The sequence below is a fragment of the Microcebus murinus genome, chromosome 6 (genome assembly GCF_040939455.1).
Source record: "Microcebus murinus isolate Inina chromosome 6, M.murinus_Inina_mat1.0, whole genome shotgun sequence".
In the NCBI taxonomy this organism is placed as follows: domain Eukaryota; kingdom Metazoa; phylum Chordata; class Mammalia; order Primates; family Cheirogaleidae; genus Microcebus; species Microcebus murinus.
Window position 1 is genome coordinate 107,627,194 of NC_134109.1, and position 16,558 is coordinate 107,643,751.

At 41.9% G+C, this 16,558-nt stretch overlaps 1 protein-coding gene across 2 annotated transcripts in view; it reads left to right on the forward strand.

Moving 5' to 3' along the window:
* The window catches only part of BBS4 (Bardet-Biedl syndrome 4), a 54,751-nt gene extending 39,874 nt beyond the window's left edge, over positions 1-14,877 (forward strand). For both annotated transcript variants that reach the window (XM_012768229.3, XM_012768230.3), the window contains 8 exons: positions 6,950-7,004; positions 8,552-8,620; positions 9,648-9,800; positions 9,901-10,072; positions 11,894-11,963; positions 12,574-12,715; positions 13,244-13,445; positions 13,966-14,877. In XM_012768229.3, the coding sequence (XP_012623683.1) occupies positions 6,950-7,004; positions 8,552-8,620; positions 9,648-9,800; positions 9,901-10,072; positions 11,894-11,963; positions 12,574-12,715; positions 13,244-13,445; positions 13,966-14,075 (973 nt within the window). In that variant the 3' untranslated portion in view covers positions 14,076-14,877. The remainder of the gene's footprint in view (positions 1-6,949; positions 7,005-8,551; positions 8,621-9,647; positions 9,801-9,900; positions 10,073-11,893; positions 11,964-12,573; positions 12,716-13,243; positions 13,446-13,965) is intronic.
* Positions 14,878-16,558: the final 1,681 nt, after the last annotated feature.

Consider the following 16,558-nt stretch of genomic DNA (forward strand, 5'->3'; position numbering starts at 1 on the left):
AACTCCTGACCTTGAGCAATCCGCCCGCCTTGGCCTCCCAAAGTGCTAGGATTACAGGCGTGAGCCACCGCGCCCGGCCCCTATACGACATTTTATTAATCCATTCTTGGATTGATGGGCACTTGGGCTGTTTCCACAGCCTTGCAATTATGAATTGTGTTGCTATAAACATTCGAGTGCAGGTGTCTTTTTTGTAGAGTGTCATTGGATCTTTTGGGTAGATGCCCAATGGGATTGCTGGATCAAATGGTAGATTCACTTGTATCGCTTTAAGGTATCTCCATATTGCTTTCCACAGAGGTTGAACTAGTTTGCAGTCCCACCAGCAGTGTAGGAGTGTTCACTCTCCACATCCATGCCAGCATTTATTGTTTGGAGACTTTTTGATAAAGGCCATTCTCACTGGAGTTAAGTGATATCTCATTGTGGTTTTGATTTGCATTTCCCTGATGATTAGAGATGTTGAGCATTTTTTCATATGTTTGTTGGCCATTCTTCTGTCTTCTTTAGAAAAGTTTCTGTTCAAGTCCTTTGCCTACTTTTTAATATGGTTATTTGATTTTTTCTTGCTGATTTTCGTGAGTTCTAAGTGTATTTTAGTTATCAGCCCCTTATCAGATGCGTAGGATGCAAAGATTTTCTCCCATTCTGTAGGTTGTCTGTTTACTTTCATGACTGTTTCTTTGGCTGTGCAGAGCTTTGTAGTTTGATCATGTCCCATTTATTTATTTTTGTTGCTGCTGTGATTGCCTTTGGGGACTTCTTCATAAACTCTTTGCCTAGGCCGATGTCTAGGAGAGGGTTTCCAACATTTTCCTCTAGAATTCTAATAGTTTCATACCTTAGGTTTAAGTCTGTTATCCAGCGTGAGTTGATTTTTGTGAGAGGTGAAAGGTGTGAGTCCTGCTTTAGCCTTCTACAAGTGGCTATCCAGTTTTCCCAGCACCATTTATTGAAAAGGGATTCTTTTCCCCAGCGTATGTTTTTGTCTGCTTTGTCAAAGATTAGATGGCTCTATGAGGATGGTTTTATATCAGGATTCTCACATCTGTTCCACTGGTCAATATTCCTATTTTTGTGCCAATACCATATTGATTTAATTACTACGGCTTTGTAGTATAGTTTGATATCTGGCATATTAATACCTCCCATTTTGTTTTTGTTGCCTAGAATTGCTCTTTATATTCGGGATCTTCTTTGGTTCCATACGAAGCGTAAAATTATTTTTTCTATATCTGTGAAGAATGCTGATGGGATTTTAATAGGTATTGCATTGAATCTGTAGATCAGTTTGGGTAGTATAGACATTTTAATGATGTTGAGTCTGCCGATCTGCGAGCATGGTATGGATTTCCATCTGTTTACATCCTCTGCTATTTCCTTCCTCAGTGTTTCATAGTTCTCCCTGTAGAAGTCTTTTACCTCCTTGGTTAAGTATATTCCTAGGTACTTTAATTTCTTAGTTGCTATTGTGAAGGGAATTGAGTCTTTGATTTGGTTCTCAATTTGATTGTTTTTGGCGTATATGAATGCCTCTGATTTCTGTGTATTGATTTTGTATCCTGAGACGTTACTAAATTCATTTATCAGTTCCAGGAGTTTCTTGGTTGAATCTTTGGGGTTTTCTAAATATAATATCATATCATCAGCAAACAGTGAAGTTTGATCTCTTCTGCCCCTATTTGGGTACCTTTAATTCCACTTTCCTGTCTGATTGCTGTAGCCAGGACTTCCAGAACTATGTTGAATAGAAGTGGAGATAGTGGGCAGCCTTGTCTGGTTCCAGTTCTAAGTGGGAATGATTTCAATTTTTCCCCATTCAGTATGATGTTGGCTATGGGTCTGTCATATATGGCTTGTATCATTTTTAGGTATGTCCCTTCTATGCCTATTTTCTTAAGTGTTCGTACCATGAAAGGGTGTTGAATTTTGTCAAAAGCTTTTTCTGCATCTATTGAAAGAATCATGTGGTCTTTGTTTTTGCTTCTGTTTATGTGGTGAATTGCATTTATAGATTTACATATGTTGAACCACCCCTGCATCCCTGGGATGAAGCCCACTTGGTCGTGATGGATTATTTTTTTGATAAGTGTCTAGATTCGGTTAGCTAAGATTTTGTTGAAAATTTTTGCATCTATATTCATTAGGGATATTGGTCTGTAGTTTTCTTTTTTTGTTGCATCCTTTCCTGGTTTTGGTATCAGAGTAATATTCGCTTCATAAAAGGTGTTGGGGAGGTTTCCATTCTTCTCGATGTTGTGGAATAGTTTCTGCAAGATAGGTACTAGTTCTTCTTTGTAAGTGTGGTAAAATTTGGGTGTGAAACCATCTGGACCAGGACTTTTCTTTTTAGGGAGATTTTTAATTGCTGTTTCTATTTCAGCTCTTGAGATTGGTCTGTTCAGGAAATCTATTTCTTTATGATTGAGCCTAGGGAGGCTGTGTGTTTCTAGAAATTTGTCCATTTCCTCCACATTTTCCAGTTTGTGTGCATAAAGATTTTTGTAGTATTCATGAATTATGTCTTGTATCTCTTTGGGATCAGTTGTGATATCTCCTTTTTTGTTCCTGATGGAGCTTATTAGAGATTTCTCTTTCCTGCTTTTCATTCGCTTAGCCAATGGCAAGTCAATTTTGTTTATTTTTTCAAAGAACCAACTTTGTTTTATTAATCTCCTGAATAGCTTCCCTGTTTTCAATTTCATTTAGTTCTGATTTGAATCTTGTTGATTTCACTTCTTCTGCTGGGTTTGGGGTTGGTCTGTTCTTCTTTTTCCAGCTCTTTGAGTCGTTTTGTTAGATTGTCTATTTGTGATCTTTTTGACTTTTGGTTACAGGCATTTATGGAGATAAACTTTCCTCTCAGAACTGCTTTAGCTGTGTCCCAGAGGATTTGATAACTTGTCTCTCCATTGTCATTTTGTTCATAGAATTTTTTTATTTCCATCTTGATTTCTTCATTTATGAAGTAGTCATTTAGTAGGAGGTTGTTTAATTTCCACGTTTTTGTGTAGAAATGTGAGTTTCTGTTAGGGTTGATTTCTACTTTAATTCCACTGTGATCTGAGAAGACACATGATATGATTTCTATTTTTTTAAATTTCTTGAGATTTTCTTTGTGTCCTAGGATATGGTCAATCTTAGAGAATGTCCTGTGAGCTGATGAGAAGAACATATATTCAGTGGATTTTGGGTAGAATGTCCTGTAAATGTCAGTCAGACCCAATTGTTCTAGAGTTTTGTTTAAGTCCATTATTTCTTTATTAATTTTCTGTTTGGAGGATCTGTCGTGTGCCATCAGTGGAGTGTTGAAATCTCTGGTGATTATGGAGTTGCTGTTAATCAATTTACTTAGATCCAGTAAGGTTTCCTTTATGAATGTGGGTGCACCTAAGTTGGGTGCATATATATTTAAAATTGTTATCTCTTCTTGTTGAAGTGTGCCCTTCACCATTATATAATGACCCTCTTTGTCTTTCACTACTTTTGTTGGTTTAAAAACTAAATCGTCTAAAATTAGAACTGGCACGCCAGCCTTCTTTTGGCTTCCACTTGTTTGGAATACTGATCTCCATCCTTTTACTTTTAGTCTATATGCATCCTTGCAGGTTAGATGTGTTTCCTGAAGACAGCATATACTTGGCCTGTATTTTCTTAATCCATTCAGCCAGCCTATGTCTCTTGAGTGGAGAGTTTAAGCCATTGACATTTATTGAGAGAACTGATAGGTAAGGTAGATTATTGTTCATTCTGTTGGGTTGGATGTTGTTGCTTTGATTTCTCTCTTGAGCCATTGTATTATCTGGCCTTTAATCTTTGAGTTTTGGTTGTTTTTATATTCGTGAGTTTTTATTATGGTGTTCCGTGTGTAACACTGTTTTGAGTACTTCTTGTAGGGCTGGTCTTGTCTTGGTGAATTCTCTGAGACTTTGCTTGTCTGAGAATGTCTTTATTTCTCCTTCATATAGGAAGCTTAGTTTTGCAGGGAATAAGATTCTAGGCTGGGCATTGTTTTGTTGCAGAAGAGTGAGAATGCGGCCCCAGTCTTTCCTTGCTTGTAAAGTCTCATTAGAGAAGTCTGGTGTTATTCGAATTGGCTTTCCCTTGTATGTTACTTGATTCTTTCGTCTTACAGCTCTTAGAAGGGCCTCTTTAGTTGATATTTTGGTCAGTCTGATGACTGCATGTTGTGACGTCTTCCTGTTTGCATTGAATCTCCCAGGGATCCTCTTGAACTTGTATATCGAGATTTTGAGCAAGGCCTGGGAAATTTTCCTCTATTATATCTTCAAACAGCTTGTCCAACCCTTGAGTGTTGTCTTCTTCCCCTTCTGGTAACCCTATGACCCTCACATTAGGTTTCTTCACGTAATCCCACATCTCTTATAGGCTTTGCTCTTTTCTCTTGTTTCTCTGCTCTATCTCTGTGACTGATTTATTTAGTTGGAGGGTATTATCTTCAAGCTCTGAGATTCTTTCTTCTGTTTGATTACCCTGTTCTTGAGACTTTCCACTGAATTTTGTAGTTCTCTGAATTGATTCTTCATTTCTAGGAGTTTGGTTAAACTTTTCTTCATTGTGTTGATTTCTATAGTGAACTTTTGTTCCAGGTCCTGGAGGCTTTTTGTGGTTTCTTTGTGTTGGTTATTGAGTTGTTCTTGGAGGTCGTTGAATTTTCTTATGATCCACATTTGAAATTCCTCTTCTGTCATTTTGTTTGCCTGATTTTGGTTGGTGTCTGTTTCTAGGGGGCTGGTGCTCCTCTTTGGGGGTGTGGTTTCTGTTTGGTTCTTCATATTTCTGGAGTTCCTTTGCTGATTTCTTCCCATGTCAATCAGCTGTTGTTAATCACTGTTGTTTCTTTCCTTTAGGTTTTTGTTTGGGTATTCACAAGCCTTGTTTAGTTTCTGAGCTGGTAGGTGGTGTCTGTGGGTGAGATTCGACCACTCCCTGTATAATGAGTCAGTAGGTGTCGTGAAAAGGGTGTGCAGGATGCCCTTCCTGTCAGTAGATGGCGCTTGCTTGGAGGAACAGGCTACACTCTTGTTTTTGTGTCCTGTTATCAGCTCTTGTTCCTGTAGAGAGGCACTCTAGTGCCTCAGGTGGTGGTGGTGGGGCCCTGGGACTTCCAGGTGTGTCCTTTTCTCCCCCTCAGTGAGGGCTGGTCTAGGAGAGAGTCTGGGTGGAGCTGGGTTGGGTCAGCCTGCCCTTAGGCACCACCAATGACGTTAGTGGGGGTCAAAGTTCTGTTCTCTGCTTCCAGGAAAAGCTGTCAGGGAGGGGCTGGAATGGCCCCGCTCAGTCAGAAAGTCTACGTGTGGGGTGGGGCTGTCTGAGACCCGCAGTCTGGAGCGGGTCTCGCTTCTTTCCACCCTCCCCAACTCCGCAGCTACTCCTGGGCCTCTGCCAGCAGGCCAGACCACACGCCACCAGGCTTACCCTGACTGTGATGCCGGCTGGGAGGTTCCCTGCGCAGGAACGCCACCTGGGCTGGGCTCACGGCCTCCCTTTGGAAGGAGGGTTGCCCTCTAGGAGGCTGATCTGCCCCCGAAGACACACACACCTCAGTAGGCCGTTCACGTATATCCCTTCTGTGCGCAGGACAGTGCACGGGATCTGGTCTGTAGGTCTGACCTCTGGGCCCCAGAGTTCAAACTATATCTCCACCAGGGAAAGGAGTGCCGGTCCCAGTTCACCCACGGGGAGCCCAACCTTGGTGTATGTCTCTCAGCCTCAGGGTTTGCCCCATTCTCCTGGGATCACCGTGCTAGCAGCACCTGGGAGGGCTGGAGGGTAGGGAGCTCTCAGTCTGAGTTCCTCTTAGTCAGCTGTAGGGCCCCAAAAGGGATGGTCCCATTCCCTGGAGGTGCCTCCGGCTAGTGGCTATATTGTCTCTTTGGGCAGCTGCGGGTAGGGTCGGGGGAGGGGAGAAGGAGGCAATATGGCCCCTGCCACGCGGCTTGGGTCTGTGCACATGGAGGTGCCCTGAGGGATTTGGGAGCCTGGTGCCACGTCCGCTACTGGCTTACCACTCACTGGCGGCAGCCGTCTCTGGGCTGGTGTCCGCAGGTCTCTCCACCTGCTGGGGAGCCCACCAGCAGTCCAAGATGCAGGGGAGGGGAAAATTGACCGATCTACCTACTCTTCCCGCTGGTCTCGAGGCTGCTCCAGCAGTCTCAGCTTCCAGTTCTCCTCCTCAACCTCCTCCCGTGGAGTCTCCCGTGGTCTCAGGTACTCCTCCTTCCGACCCTCGTCCAATGTATGCTCGTCTTCTTGCTTCTTTCTTCTAATTTCTGCTAGAATCTGTCTTTTCTGCAGAGACACTCTGTCTGGCGGTGTTTCTCGTCCACCATCTTAATTCCCCTCTCAACATCTTGGTATGTGGCTTTTGTTTAGTTTGGCTATTCAGTGTGGCATTATGTTTAATTTGGAGAACATGACATTAGGGGCCTTGGGATCCTAAATTACATAGAAAATTATGCTGGCTGGTGTTGTGAGCACAGTGAAACAGAAAAAAAAGAAATCCCATAAGAAGGAACTGGATAAACTGTGAACTGTGTGTGTTCTAGACCGATTTGGTTTGTAAAGCATTCTTTAATTTTATCTGTGTAATCAAGGCAGTCACACAAACCATTCCATAGATTCTTTTTCTTTTTACCTTCTGTATAAACAACTCCCAGAATCCATAGATTCTTTCTTAGGACTTTGGCCCTAAGAAGGTAGTCTAGATTGTAAGTCCCATTTCTTTCTTGCTGAGCAGTCCTCCCTATAACCAGGGTTGAGATGACCTACTTTTGAAAGAAAGGCCCAAATTGTCTTCTGGTATTTCCATGGAGAGTAGGAGGCTCAGTAGAGTCCCTGAACTGTTGCACGAAGACAGATTACTGTGCATGCATCTCACTGTTTCTCATCCACATCTTGTTTCCCTCTAAGCATCTCTGTTTTGCAGGTTCTCACCAGAAAATACAGAGCTTCTTACAACTTTAGGATTACTCTACTTACAGGTAATGAGAACTCTTTACTCATTTAAACATTGATGTCAGAAATGCTTTTGGGCTTGTGTGTATGGTGGTTTTTCTGCATTTTGATATTTAACATATTTTACTAAAGGTCATATGAAGCACATGAACCTTGCTTTCTGTAGTAAGTATTCTTTTTTTTTTTTTTTTTTTTGAGATAGAGTCTTATTTTATCACCCTGGCTAGAGTGTCATCAGCCTAGCTCACAGCAATCTCAAACTCCTGGGCTCAAGCAATCCTCCTGCCTCAGCCTCCAAAGTAGCTGATACTACAGGCATGTGTCACCATGCCCAGTTAATTTTTTTCTATTTTTGGTGGAGACAGGGTCTTGTTCTTGTTCAGGCTGGTCTTGAACTCTTGACCTCAAGTGATCCTCCTGCCTCAGCCTCCCAGAGTGCTAGGATCATAGGCATGAGCCATTACACCCAGACTGTATTTAGTATTCTTTGCTAAATGAATTAATTTTCTGCATTTGAATTGGAAGTAATTCTATTTTAGCCTAGTGCATTTATAATTTTTATCTAACCAAGAAAATAACATATATGTGAAATAACTGGTCTTGGGGGCTGTTATTTTATTGTGGGGGGAGAAACTATGATACAAGTTAGCACTTCTAGGGCTTTAGGACAAAGACCTTTTCTATTTTTTTCCCCCTGCCAGAACCTTATAGGGAAAGAGAGAAGGCAAACCATACTTTATCTAGAATAAGAAGTCTCTTCTCCCCTCCACGTTCCTGAGTGTGAATGGGATTCTTTTAGCTCTACTGCTTGTCCATATCAGCCTGAGGACCTGGGGCCAGGGGTCCCTAGGGACCTCGCTGCACACCCTGCCTCCTCCATTTCCCAAGTTCCACATTCAGCTGATTCTGCCTCCAGCTCTGACTCTTTTTCTTTAAAAGTAATCAGGAGCTTAACCCTTGGTCTCTCTGGGCTTTGGCTTGGGAGGTTGGCCCCAAGGGAGATGAGGCTAACCAACCTATTTTCTGCTAAGAGGCATTAATGTGGAATAGCACTGGTGTGACCAAGATCATTCCTAGCAAATAGATACTTTGACCTGATCAGGGGACAAATAGGAGGAAAACCATGAATATGGGGAGAATTTTAGTTTTTTTCTTTATTGGGTAACTATAGCTGTTTCTTTTCCTTTTCCTTTTCCCTTTCCCTTCCCTTCCTTTCCTCTTTCCTTTCCCCTTTCCTTTCCCCTTTCCTTTCCCCTTCCCTTTCCCCTTCCCTTTCCCCTTCCCTTTCCCCTTCCCTTTCCCCTTCCCTTTCCCCTCTCCTCTCCTCTCCTCTCCTCTCCTCTCCTCTCCTCTCCTCTCCTCTCCTCTCCTCTCCTCTCCTCTCCTCTCCTCTCCTCTCCTCTCCTCTCCTCTCCTTTTCTTTTTTTCTTTTCTTTTTTTCTTTTCTTTTTTGGCAAGTGAACTCACAAAAGTCACAAGTTAGGGTGTTTTCTCTTCTGGGTTTGGTTGGCCAGACTCCTTAACTGCCATATCGCCCGCTGATGTAAATTTTCTGGTTTGCTTTTTTCTCTAGCTCGGCATTTACCAGAAGGCATTTGAACATCTTGGAAATGCACTGACTTATGACCCTACCAACTACAAGGTATTGCAGGCTATGAAACTCCAGAACCTTCACATAGATGTTCCCCTGCTCCTAGAGGTCATCTGACCCTGGAAAGCAAGGAAGATAGCTTCCTCATTTTGAATACCTGAGAAATTACCTTTTTCTTAGAAAAATTATAAGAGGAAGCTCTTCTTATTTGAAAATATTGCAAAGTGTTGGTGCTCTGCTGCTTTTCTTCTAAAAGAGCACATTTGTTATAACGGGCCTGTAACCTCTACAGAAAGCAAAATCATAGTGCTGTTAAAGTTTATGTGTTACTTAGGAAATTAGCAATGCTTCCACAACTGTGGTCAAAAATCATTCTGGTGAAATGACTTCTAGATTCCTAATGAATGTGAGATTACAACTTTTGTCTAGATGTGACTTTGGGGATGAGAAGGAATATCATCAAATGGATGAATATTGTTGAGGGAGGTGCAGCAAGACGGGCCGTTTACTGAAGGACGCAAACTCAGTCCTGATTTAGGAAGTCATACTATCCTGACTCTGTTGGCTCCCAACCATGGTACCTTTCCGTAGAGGAATGAAAGGGCTGGTCTGATGAAGCCTAAATCTGACCCACCCTCTGTTCTATGGCAGAAAGAGCTGTAACTTAAGTAGCCAAGGACAGGTGTATTTGAGGTGGCTAGGGCACTTGCTGTACCAAGTAGAGGCTGCAGAGAACAGATTAAAGGCAGTTTTTACTTAAAGGACCCTGGTATTTATTCTGAAATACTGACTTCCCTGGCTAGAAGTAGGAAACAAATCAGACGGTTATAGCCAGTGACATTTTATCTTTTCTCTTTTTTTGTACTGTGCCAAAGAGGGTCACAGTGTGAGGTATGGGACATTCTTCTGCATTTGTCCCAATAGCTTGGATATATTATTTATGTCCCTGGAAGTTTTTCAGTGCCATCTGTGCTGACGGGCCTGCTGAGTATCCATGTGCAGGAAGGCTACCTCACTGTGGTAGCCTTTTGGGAATGACTGAATTATTATACTCACTTTCTGTGTGCCATGTTTTCAGGCCATCTTGGCAGCAGGCAGCATGATGCAGACCCACGGGGACTTTGATGTTGCCCTCACCAAATACAGAGTTGTAGCTTGTGCTGTTCCAGAAAGTCCTCCTCTCTGGAATAACATTGGAATGTGTTTCTTTGGCAAGAAGAAATATGTGGCAGTGAGTATCCCTAGTGTTCCTTGTTTGTTTTCATACATGCTGTTATTGGGTCTGCTTAGCTTGTCCCACCCCCTCATTGAGTGCCTTCTCTCTCCTGTAGGCTATCAGCTGCCTGAAACGAGCCAACTACTTGGCACCCTTTGACTGGAAGATTCTGTATAATTTAGGCCTTGTCCATTTGACCATGCAGCAGTATGCATCAGCTTTTCATTTTCTCAGTGCGGCCATCAACTTCCAGCCAAAGATGGGAGAGCTCTACATGCTATTGGCTGGTAAGAGACATTTATATGGAAAGCCCCCTCCAGTCTGTCATGAGAGAAAAATGGGTTAGAATCATAGGTCAGTGGCTAAATGTCCCATAGTAGCCATTCACTTGGAGATCCTATAGGAATGTGGATTACCGTCCTAGAGCTTAAAGAAATACAAAAGAAAAAGATGACAAAGTAACTGGTTGCTTCTAACCTGGGGGGATTTCATTCAGAAACCAGTAAGTTAAATCAAGATCATCCCTAGTTCACCTTTTACTAATTTTTTCCTCTTGGCTTAACAATTCATTTTTACATATATCGAGCCCAGGTAAGTTCCAGATATTGAGTGTTAAGAGCTTGAGCGTTAAGTGGGGTCCTGCCTCCACTACTTACTATGTGTACTTAGGGTTGATGTGAGGATTACATTAAATATTCAGTGAATAAAATACATTGGTTTTATTGAAATACTAGTTTTTGAAAACTATTTTGTGGTTATATAATTGGTATATTATGATTAAAATAGTGGTGGTTACTATAATTGGTCCCTAGGTGGTAGTTCTAAGTTAAGCTACCTTATGTTGAAACCCTTATCTCTTCTGAGCATAATGTTTTATAGAATGTGGTTCCATTCCTGAAACTCCATTTTATATTATACAAATACTACAGTTGATCACAAATATAAGTTAAAATTAATCACTTAAAATTATATAAAACTATTTAATTTAAAAGGACCAATTAAATATACTTTCTGAGGAATATTCTCTCCATATACCAAACTTACTGAATCTAAGCCTAAAAGCAGTTTTCCTGTGCGTATTGACAGTAACTGTCTGGTGGGTTTTTTGGTCATTACTCTGGGGTTTTTATTCATAAGAGAAAGTTTGCAAAAGCAATGAAGAGGTGGTTATTCTCTGAGGGTGCTTGAATACAGAGATAGCCCCGTTCTGATGGTACCTAGAAAGGTAAACAGCCATAATGTAAGGTGTCAGCAGCAATTATAACTTTACAAAGTAGAATGGCATTCACATTGGATCCTGAAGGACAAGCTAGCATGGAAGAGCACAGAATGGCTGAGGAGTCACTGTGTACAAAGGCACGCAGCCTCAAACTCCAGTGTCCCTTGCAGTTAGTGAGCAATAGTGTTAGCGACTGTGGTAAGAGATAAGTCAGGAAAGGTGGTCTGTAGTCAGATTATGGAGGGCCATGAGTACAGTGCCAGGACTTAAGACTTTCTTAGAGGCCGTGTTTGTCAACTTGTATTCCTATATCTCCTCTTAGGTGCCTGGTAGGTGTGAGTGCATAGCTGGCGGGGAGGTGGAGTGGGCAGAGCTTCCAGAGCAGCTGTCTTTATTTGTTTTAAATAGTAGACATCAAGGAGATAATGATTAAAAGGGAGGAAGGGGAAGTATTCTATTGCTAAATAAAAGTTTGAAGATCATGGTTATAGGTGGTAGAGAACCAGTGAGGATTCTTAAGCAGCATATGACATGGTCAGATTTGTTTGTAAGTTAGTGAGATACCTGGTGGCATTGTGGAAAGTGGAATGGAGGCAGGTGGGATATTGCCATTGAGGAAATAAATGGAAAACCTGAAACTGCTTGAGCCTGCACAAGGGCATTGTCAGAAAAGAAACTGCAAAAATAGGGTGCACAGAACTTGGCAGCTTATTAACTGTGGAGAAGGGATTGTTGAAGATGGTACCAGGTATCTAAACTGAATGAGTAAGCTGTTCTGCCATGAGCTGGGAGGGTGGAGGAGGAGTCCAATTTGGGAGACGTCTTGAAATACACTTTTTGTTTTCTAAGCTGACCTCTCTAGCTGCAGTGCTCACTTTCTTTGTTGCAGTGGCTCTGACAAATCTGGAAGATACAGAGAATGCCAAGAGAGCCTACGCAGAAGCAGCCCGCCTGGATAAGTACGCTGCTTTGTCGGGAATGGTACTGGGGAGAGTTGGACTTGCTAAAGCCGTGAGGAACCATTGCATTGGTGCTGCTGGAGTCAGCCCAGATGCTCCTCCATGGCCTTTGTACACAGCAGGCCCAAGTGTGGAAGTGTGTGGTTCCTAAGCATGCAGTGGCTCATTTCTGAGAAAATGTTTCCAGTCTCAATTTAGTAGTCAGGGGGCCAGAGAAAGTTGAACTGGCGTGGGCTTGAGTTGCTGATAGTTGGGGGTTAGATGGAACATCAGATGGGACTCTGGGCTCAGTTAAACCTAAGGTGGACTCTTCCAGGATTTGTTCCACTGGCCTCTGCTAGACAACAGGGTAGGGGTTACTTTTACAACCCTGATCTGGGAGGTCTCTGTTGAGGGCTGTGATGTCAGACTTGATCCCAATACCTGCTTTGCTGGTTGGGCAGTTAATTCCTTGATTCTTCTCCACAGGTCCACATAACACATGTTCCCCCCTTGCTGCATAGTGGAAAACTCTATTTAACCAGTTTTGTTGTGTTTTGGGGTAATGAGAAGGATCTCTAAGTTTGTCATAAAGCCCCAGCTCCATAGACTCCCTGTCTGTCTGCCACAGGTGTAACCCTTTAGTAAACCTGAACTACGCTGTGCTGCTGTACAACCAGGGTGAGAAGAGGGGTGCCCTGGCCCAGTATCAGGAGATGGAGAAGAAAGTCAGTCTACTTAAGGACAATAGCTCTCTGGAATTTGACTCTGAGGTATGTCTTTTATTAGCTTCCAGGAGTCATAAGCAAACTGTCAGGAGACTTTGGAACAAACCCAAATAATCCAAACACAGTATAGGGTCATGGCTCTTTGGGCTTTGATGTTCTTGGCAGCATGAGTTCATCAATTAGTAACAACTTGAGAAAAAATTTCCTGGAATAATAATAAAAGGGAATTCAGGCTTACTGAATTATCTGTTACATTACTAATACAACTCATCTAAGTTGAGGTCTATATCTCTTTGTAACTTCCTCCCACTGCCCTTCATATAGGAAAGGTAGAAGTTACCTCAATAATGCAACAAATTTGAAATGTTGGGTTTTGAGATCCTGTATGAACCCCCTTGCCATCTACTAAGGGCAATCTGTATTCTCTGCTGTTTGAGAACAGTTTCTTTCACTAAGTACTTCCTACCTATGTTATTTTAGCTAAAACCCCTGGTGAAAGACCAAAGAAGAGGTGGGTTGGCTTGTCTCTGCTAGTCATGCCTATGACTTTTTTTCTTCCTTTGGGGGCACAAGATGGTGGAGATGGCTCAGAAGTTGGGAGCTGCACTTCAGGTTGGGGAGGCACTTGTCTGGACTAAACCAGTTAAAGATCCCAAATCAAAGCACCGGACCATTTCAACCAGCAAACCTGCCAGTTTCCAGCAGCCTCTGGGCTCTAATCAAGCTTTAGGACAGGCGATGTCTTCAGCAGCTGCATACAGGAAGCTCCCCTCAGGTAGGAGGTTATACAGTGCTCCATGAAGACATAGTGGGTATAAGCCACGAGCAAAGAGATTACAGCTTTAAGCGTGGTTTGAACTCTTCAGACTCGTAACATGTCCAAGGTAGTATTGGCCAGAAAGAGGGAAAAACCACAGGGTGGCCCAACTGGCACTTGTTTCCTTAAGGCAAACTGTGTAGTAGGTAATAGCCACTTGCAGGCTTAGCTGAATGGTCAATATACTGGGTCTTTATAGTTTTAAAGTCTAAAAATATTAAGTGTATTTACTATATCACTGCTTTATCATAAGTTGGCACAGTATAAGTAATTAAAGATTTCTTTCAGTGACTCATTATAGGCAAACGTGATATTGTTTATTTCTTCAGTTATGGTCTTTCCTCCTAGCTGCAAAGATACACCACAGTCCCACTAGTCCCAGAAAATATGGAATTTCCTTTTGAAATTGAACAGCAAAACTAATGATTTCTTTTGGAATAGCAGAACTGAGAATTCAAGCTATTTATTTTGTTACTAGGTGTTGAAAGAACATCCCAGCTCACAAAGCCACCATCTCTTCCTCTGGAGCCAGAGCCTACTGTGGAAGCAAGTTCAACTGAAACATCAGAACAAATAAGAGAAAAATAAGAGTAGGATGATCCTAGAGTAGGGATTTCTTGGGTGAAGATATGCCAGATTGGGAAAGGTCACATGATACAGGCAGAGTAGAGGCCAGTACTGTTCCCTGGCAGGTGCCACAGAATTAAAACACAGAACGCAGGGTTGATTGTGATGATCACGAGGAACCTAAGGTCCTTCCTACCTACCTGGTAATAGCATTTGAGGTAGGAAGCCCTCTGTTGGCCCCAAAAGCCAGGAAATAGAGAGAAGTCACTATAGACCATTCCTATTCCTTTAGGAATTGGGAGCAAGGCTTGAGGCTGTATATATGTAGCTTCCAGTTAGCAAGGCATATGATGCTGTTTACTTCTGAAAAGAGACTTTTATCTCCTGGTTGACTGACCCTTTCCTTTGTGCAAGAAAAGGCTGAGAAAGATCTCTGCTCATTAATCCTGTAATGACAAAGCCTTGGCTTGACTGGGCTATATTAGTCCTCAAGGCAAACACAAATCTTAAAAAAAAAAAAAGCTAACTCGAGGCCCAGACTGGTGTATATCCCAGCTGCATTTTCCCAAAGGGAGTCCAGAACAAGTCCCTATATTTTGTTTTGAGAGAGGTCAGTCTAGAAGCCAGATGATGGCAGTATGATAAGAAGCAGGAGCTGGTCTAGCATCAGCACCAAAGATCTAAAATTTTAAAAAATTAAAAAAAAAAGAAGAGCTTCTTAGCTGAGTAATTTTTATTTAAGACAATGAATGATAATCACTGACCAGATGCTATCAATACATTATCTATATGTCCTTTTAAGAATAAAGATTACATATCATCATTCCTTTGGGGAGAGTTGTTACTCAGGTATAAAAATAAGAGATTACAATAAAACCTTTTAAAAATAACCTATGCTCACAGTCTTCCTGTACCTGTTTCTAAGCCTCCTTTGAAACTAGAGGAAGATTCTCAAGCCAAGTTCCTACTTGGCACCCACATGGCCACTGGAGCAGCCCTGATGGATGACAGGCCAGCAATTTGTTTACTGAGGGCCAGTCCCCATTTTGCACTTAAAGTGCCTTTCAATCATAATAATTTGAAGGTGGAAAACTGACCTACTGCCCAACCAAATTGTGGAGTAAGCAGCTGAGCAGGAGCTCTTCAGTTCTCATATCTAAGAAGTGATACTCTCACCTGTACAGCTGGAATGCGGCAGAACTGGGATTTGTACCCTGAGCAGTTGAGAAAACTCACTTCTACATCAGCATAATCTCATGTACTAGACTGAACTGGCCTAGTTACTGAAATTGAAAAGGTTACTGAAGAGATCTCAGTGAGAAATAATGAAGGTATAAACTAAGACAGATGGAGAATAGGAGGAGGGAGATGTGAGTACTTTAAGAGCTAAAATCAACAGAAATTTGGGACTGGTTGGATGTGGCAGATAAGAATAGACTGTGGGATGGATGCCCATTTCTGGGCTTAGATAACCAGGGCAAGTATATAAATCAGAGTAAAGAAATATTGGACTAGGCTCGAGGGTTGGTTGTGGAGTCTAGTTTTAGACATTAGACACCTGAATAGCTGGATTTCAAGAGGGAAATGTGGTTTGAAGATAAAGATTCAGGAGTAATTTAGATTTGGCTTATAGCTGAAATCATAGATTTGAAGGGAGTCACCCAAGGAAAGGTAGGAATAATAAGGTAGGGAATCAATGAAAGAAAATAAACATTTAAAGGAAAAAGCAGAAGAACCCACAAAAAAGAGAGGAGAAGCATGTGATAAAGGAAAAAAACTGGGAGAGTGGTAGTATGGAAGTCCAAGGAAGAAAAGGCTCAGAAAGGGATAGTCAGCCTTGTTGAACTCTTCCAACAGAGAGGTACTGTTATCCCCATTTTATAAAAGAAGAAGCTGAGGTTGGGAGAGGCAGAATGAATTGTCAAAGCTTAAGTGGCAGGACCCAGGATTTAAATCCAGGTCTGGTTGTGAAGCTGCTTCTCTTAACCATCAGTCATCAAGTGATGATATACCTTTGGCAAAGTAGTGGTAGCAGCAGAAACCCAAGGACTTGAAGACTGAAGAAGTGTAGATTGGACTACTTTTTTTTTTTTTTTTTTTTGAGACAGAATCTTACTCTGTTGCCCGGCTAGAGTACCGTGGCATCAACCTAGCTCACAGCAACCTCAGACTCCTGGGCTCAAGCAATCCTACTGCCTCAGCCTCCCGAGTAGCTGGGACTACAGGCATGTGCCACCATGCCTGGTTAATTTTATTAATTTATATATATATATATATATATATATATATATATAATATTATATATTACATATATAGTATATTATATATAAATATATAATAATATGTATATTATACATTATATATATATTAGTTGTCTATTTTTTTAGTAGAGATGGGGGTCTCACTTTTGCTCAGGCTGGTCTCAAACTCCTGAGCTCAAATGATCCTCCTGCCTCAGCCTCCCAGATGCTAGGATTACAGGCATGAGCCACCATGCCCGGCCC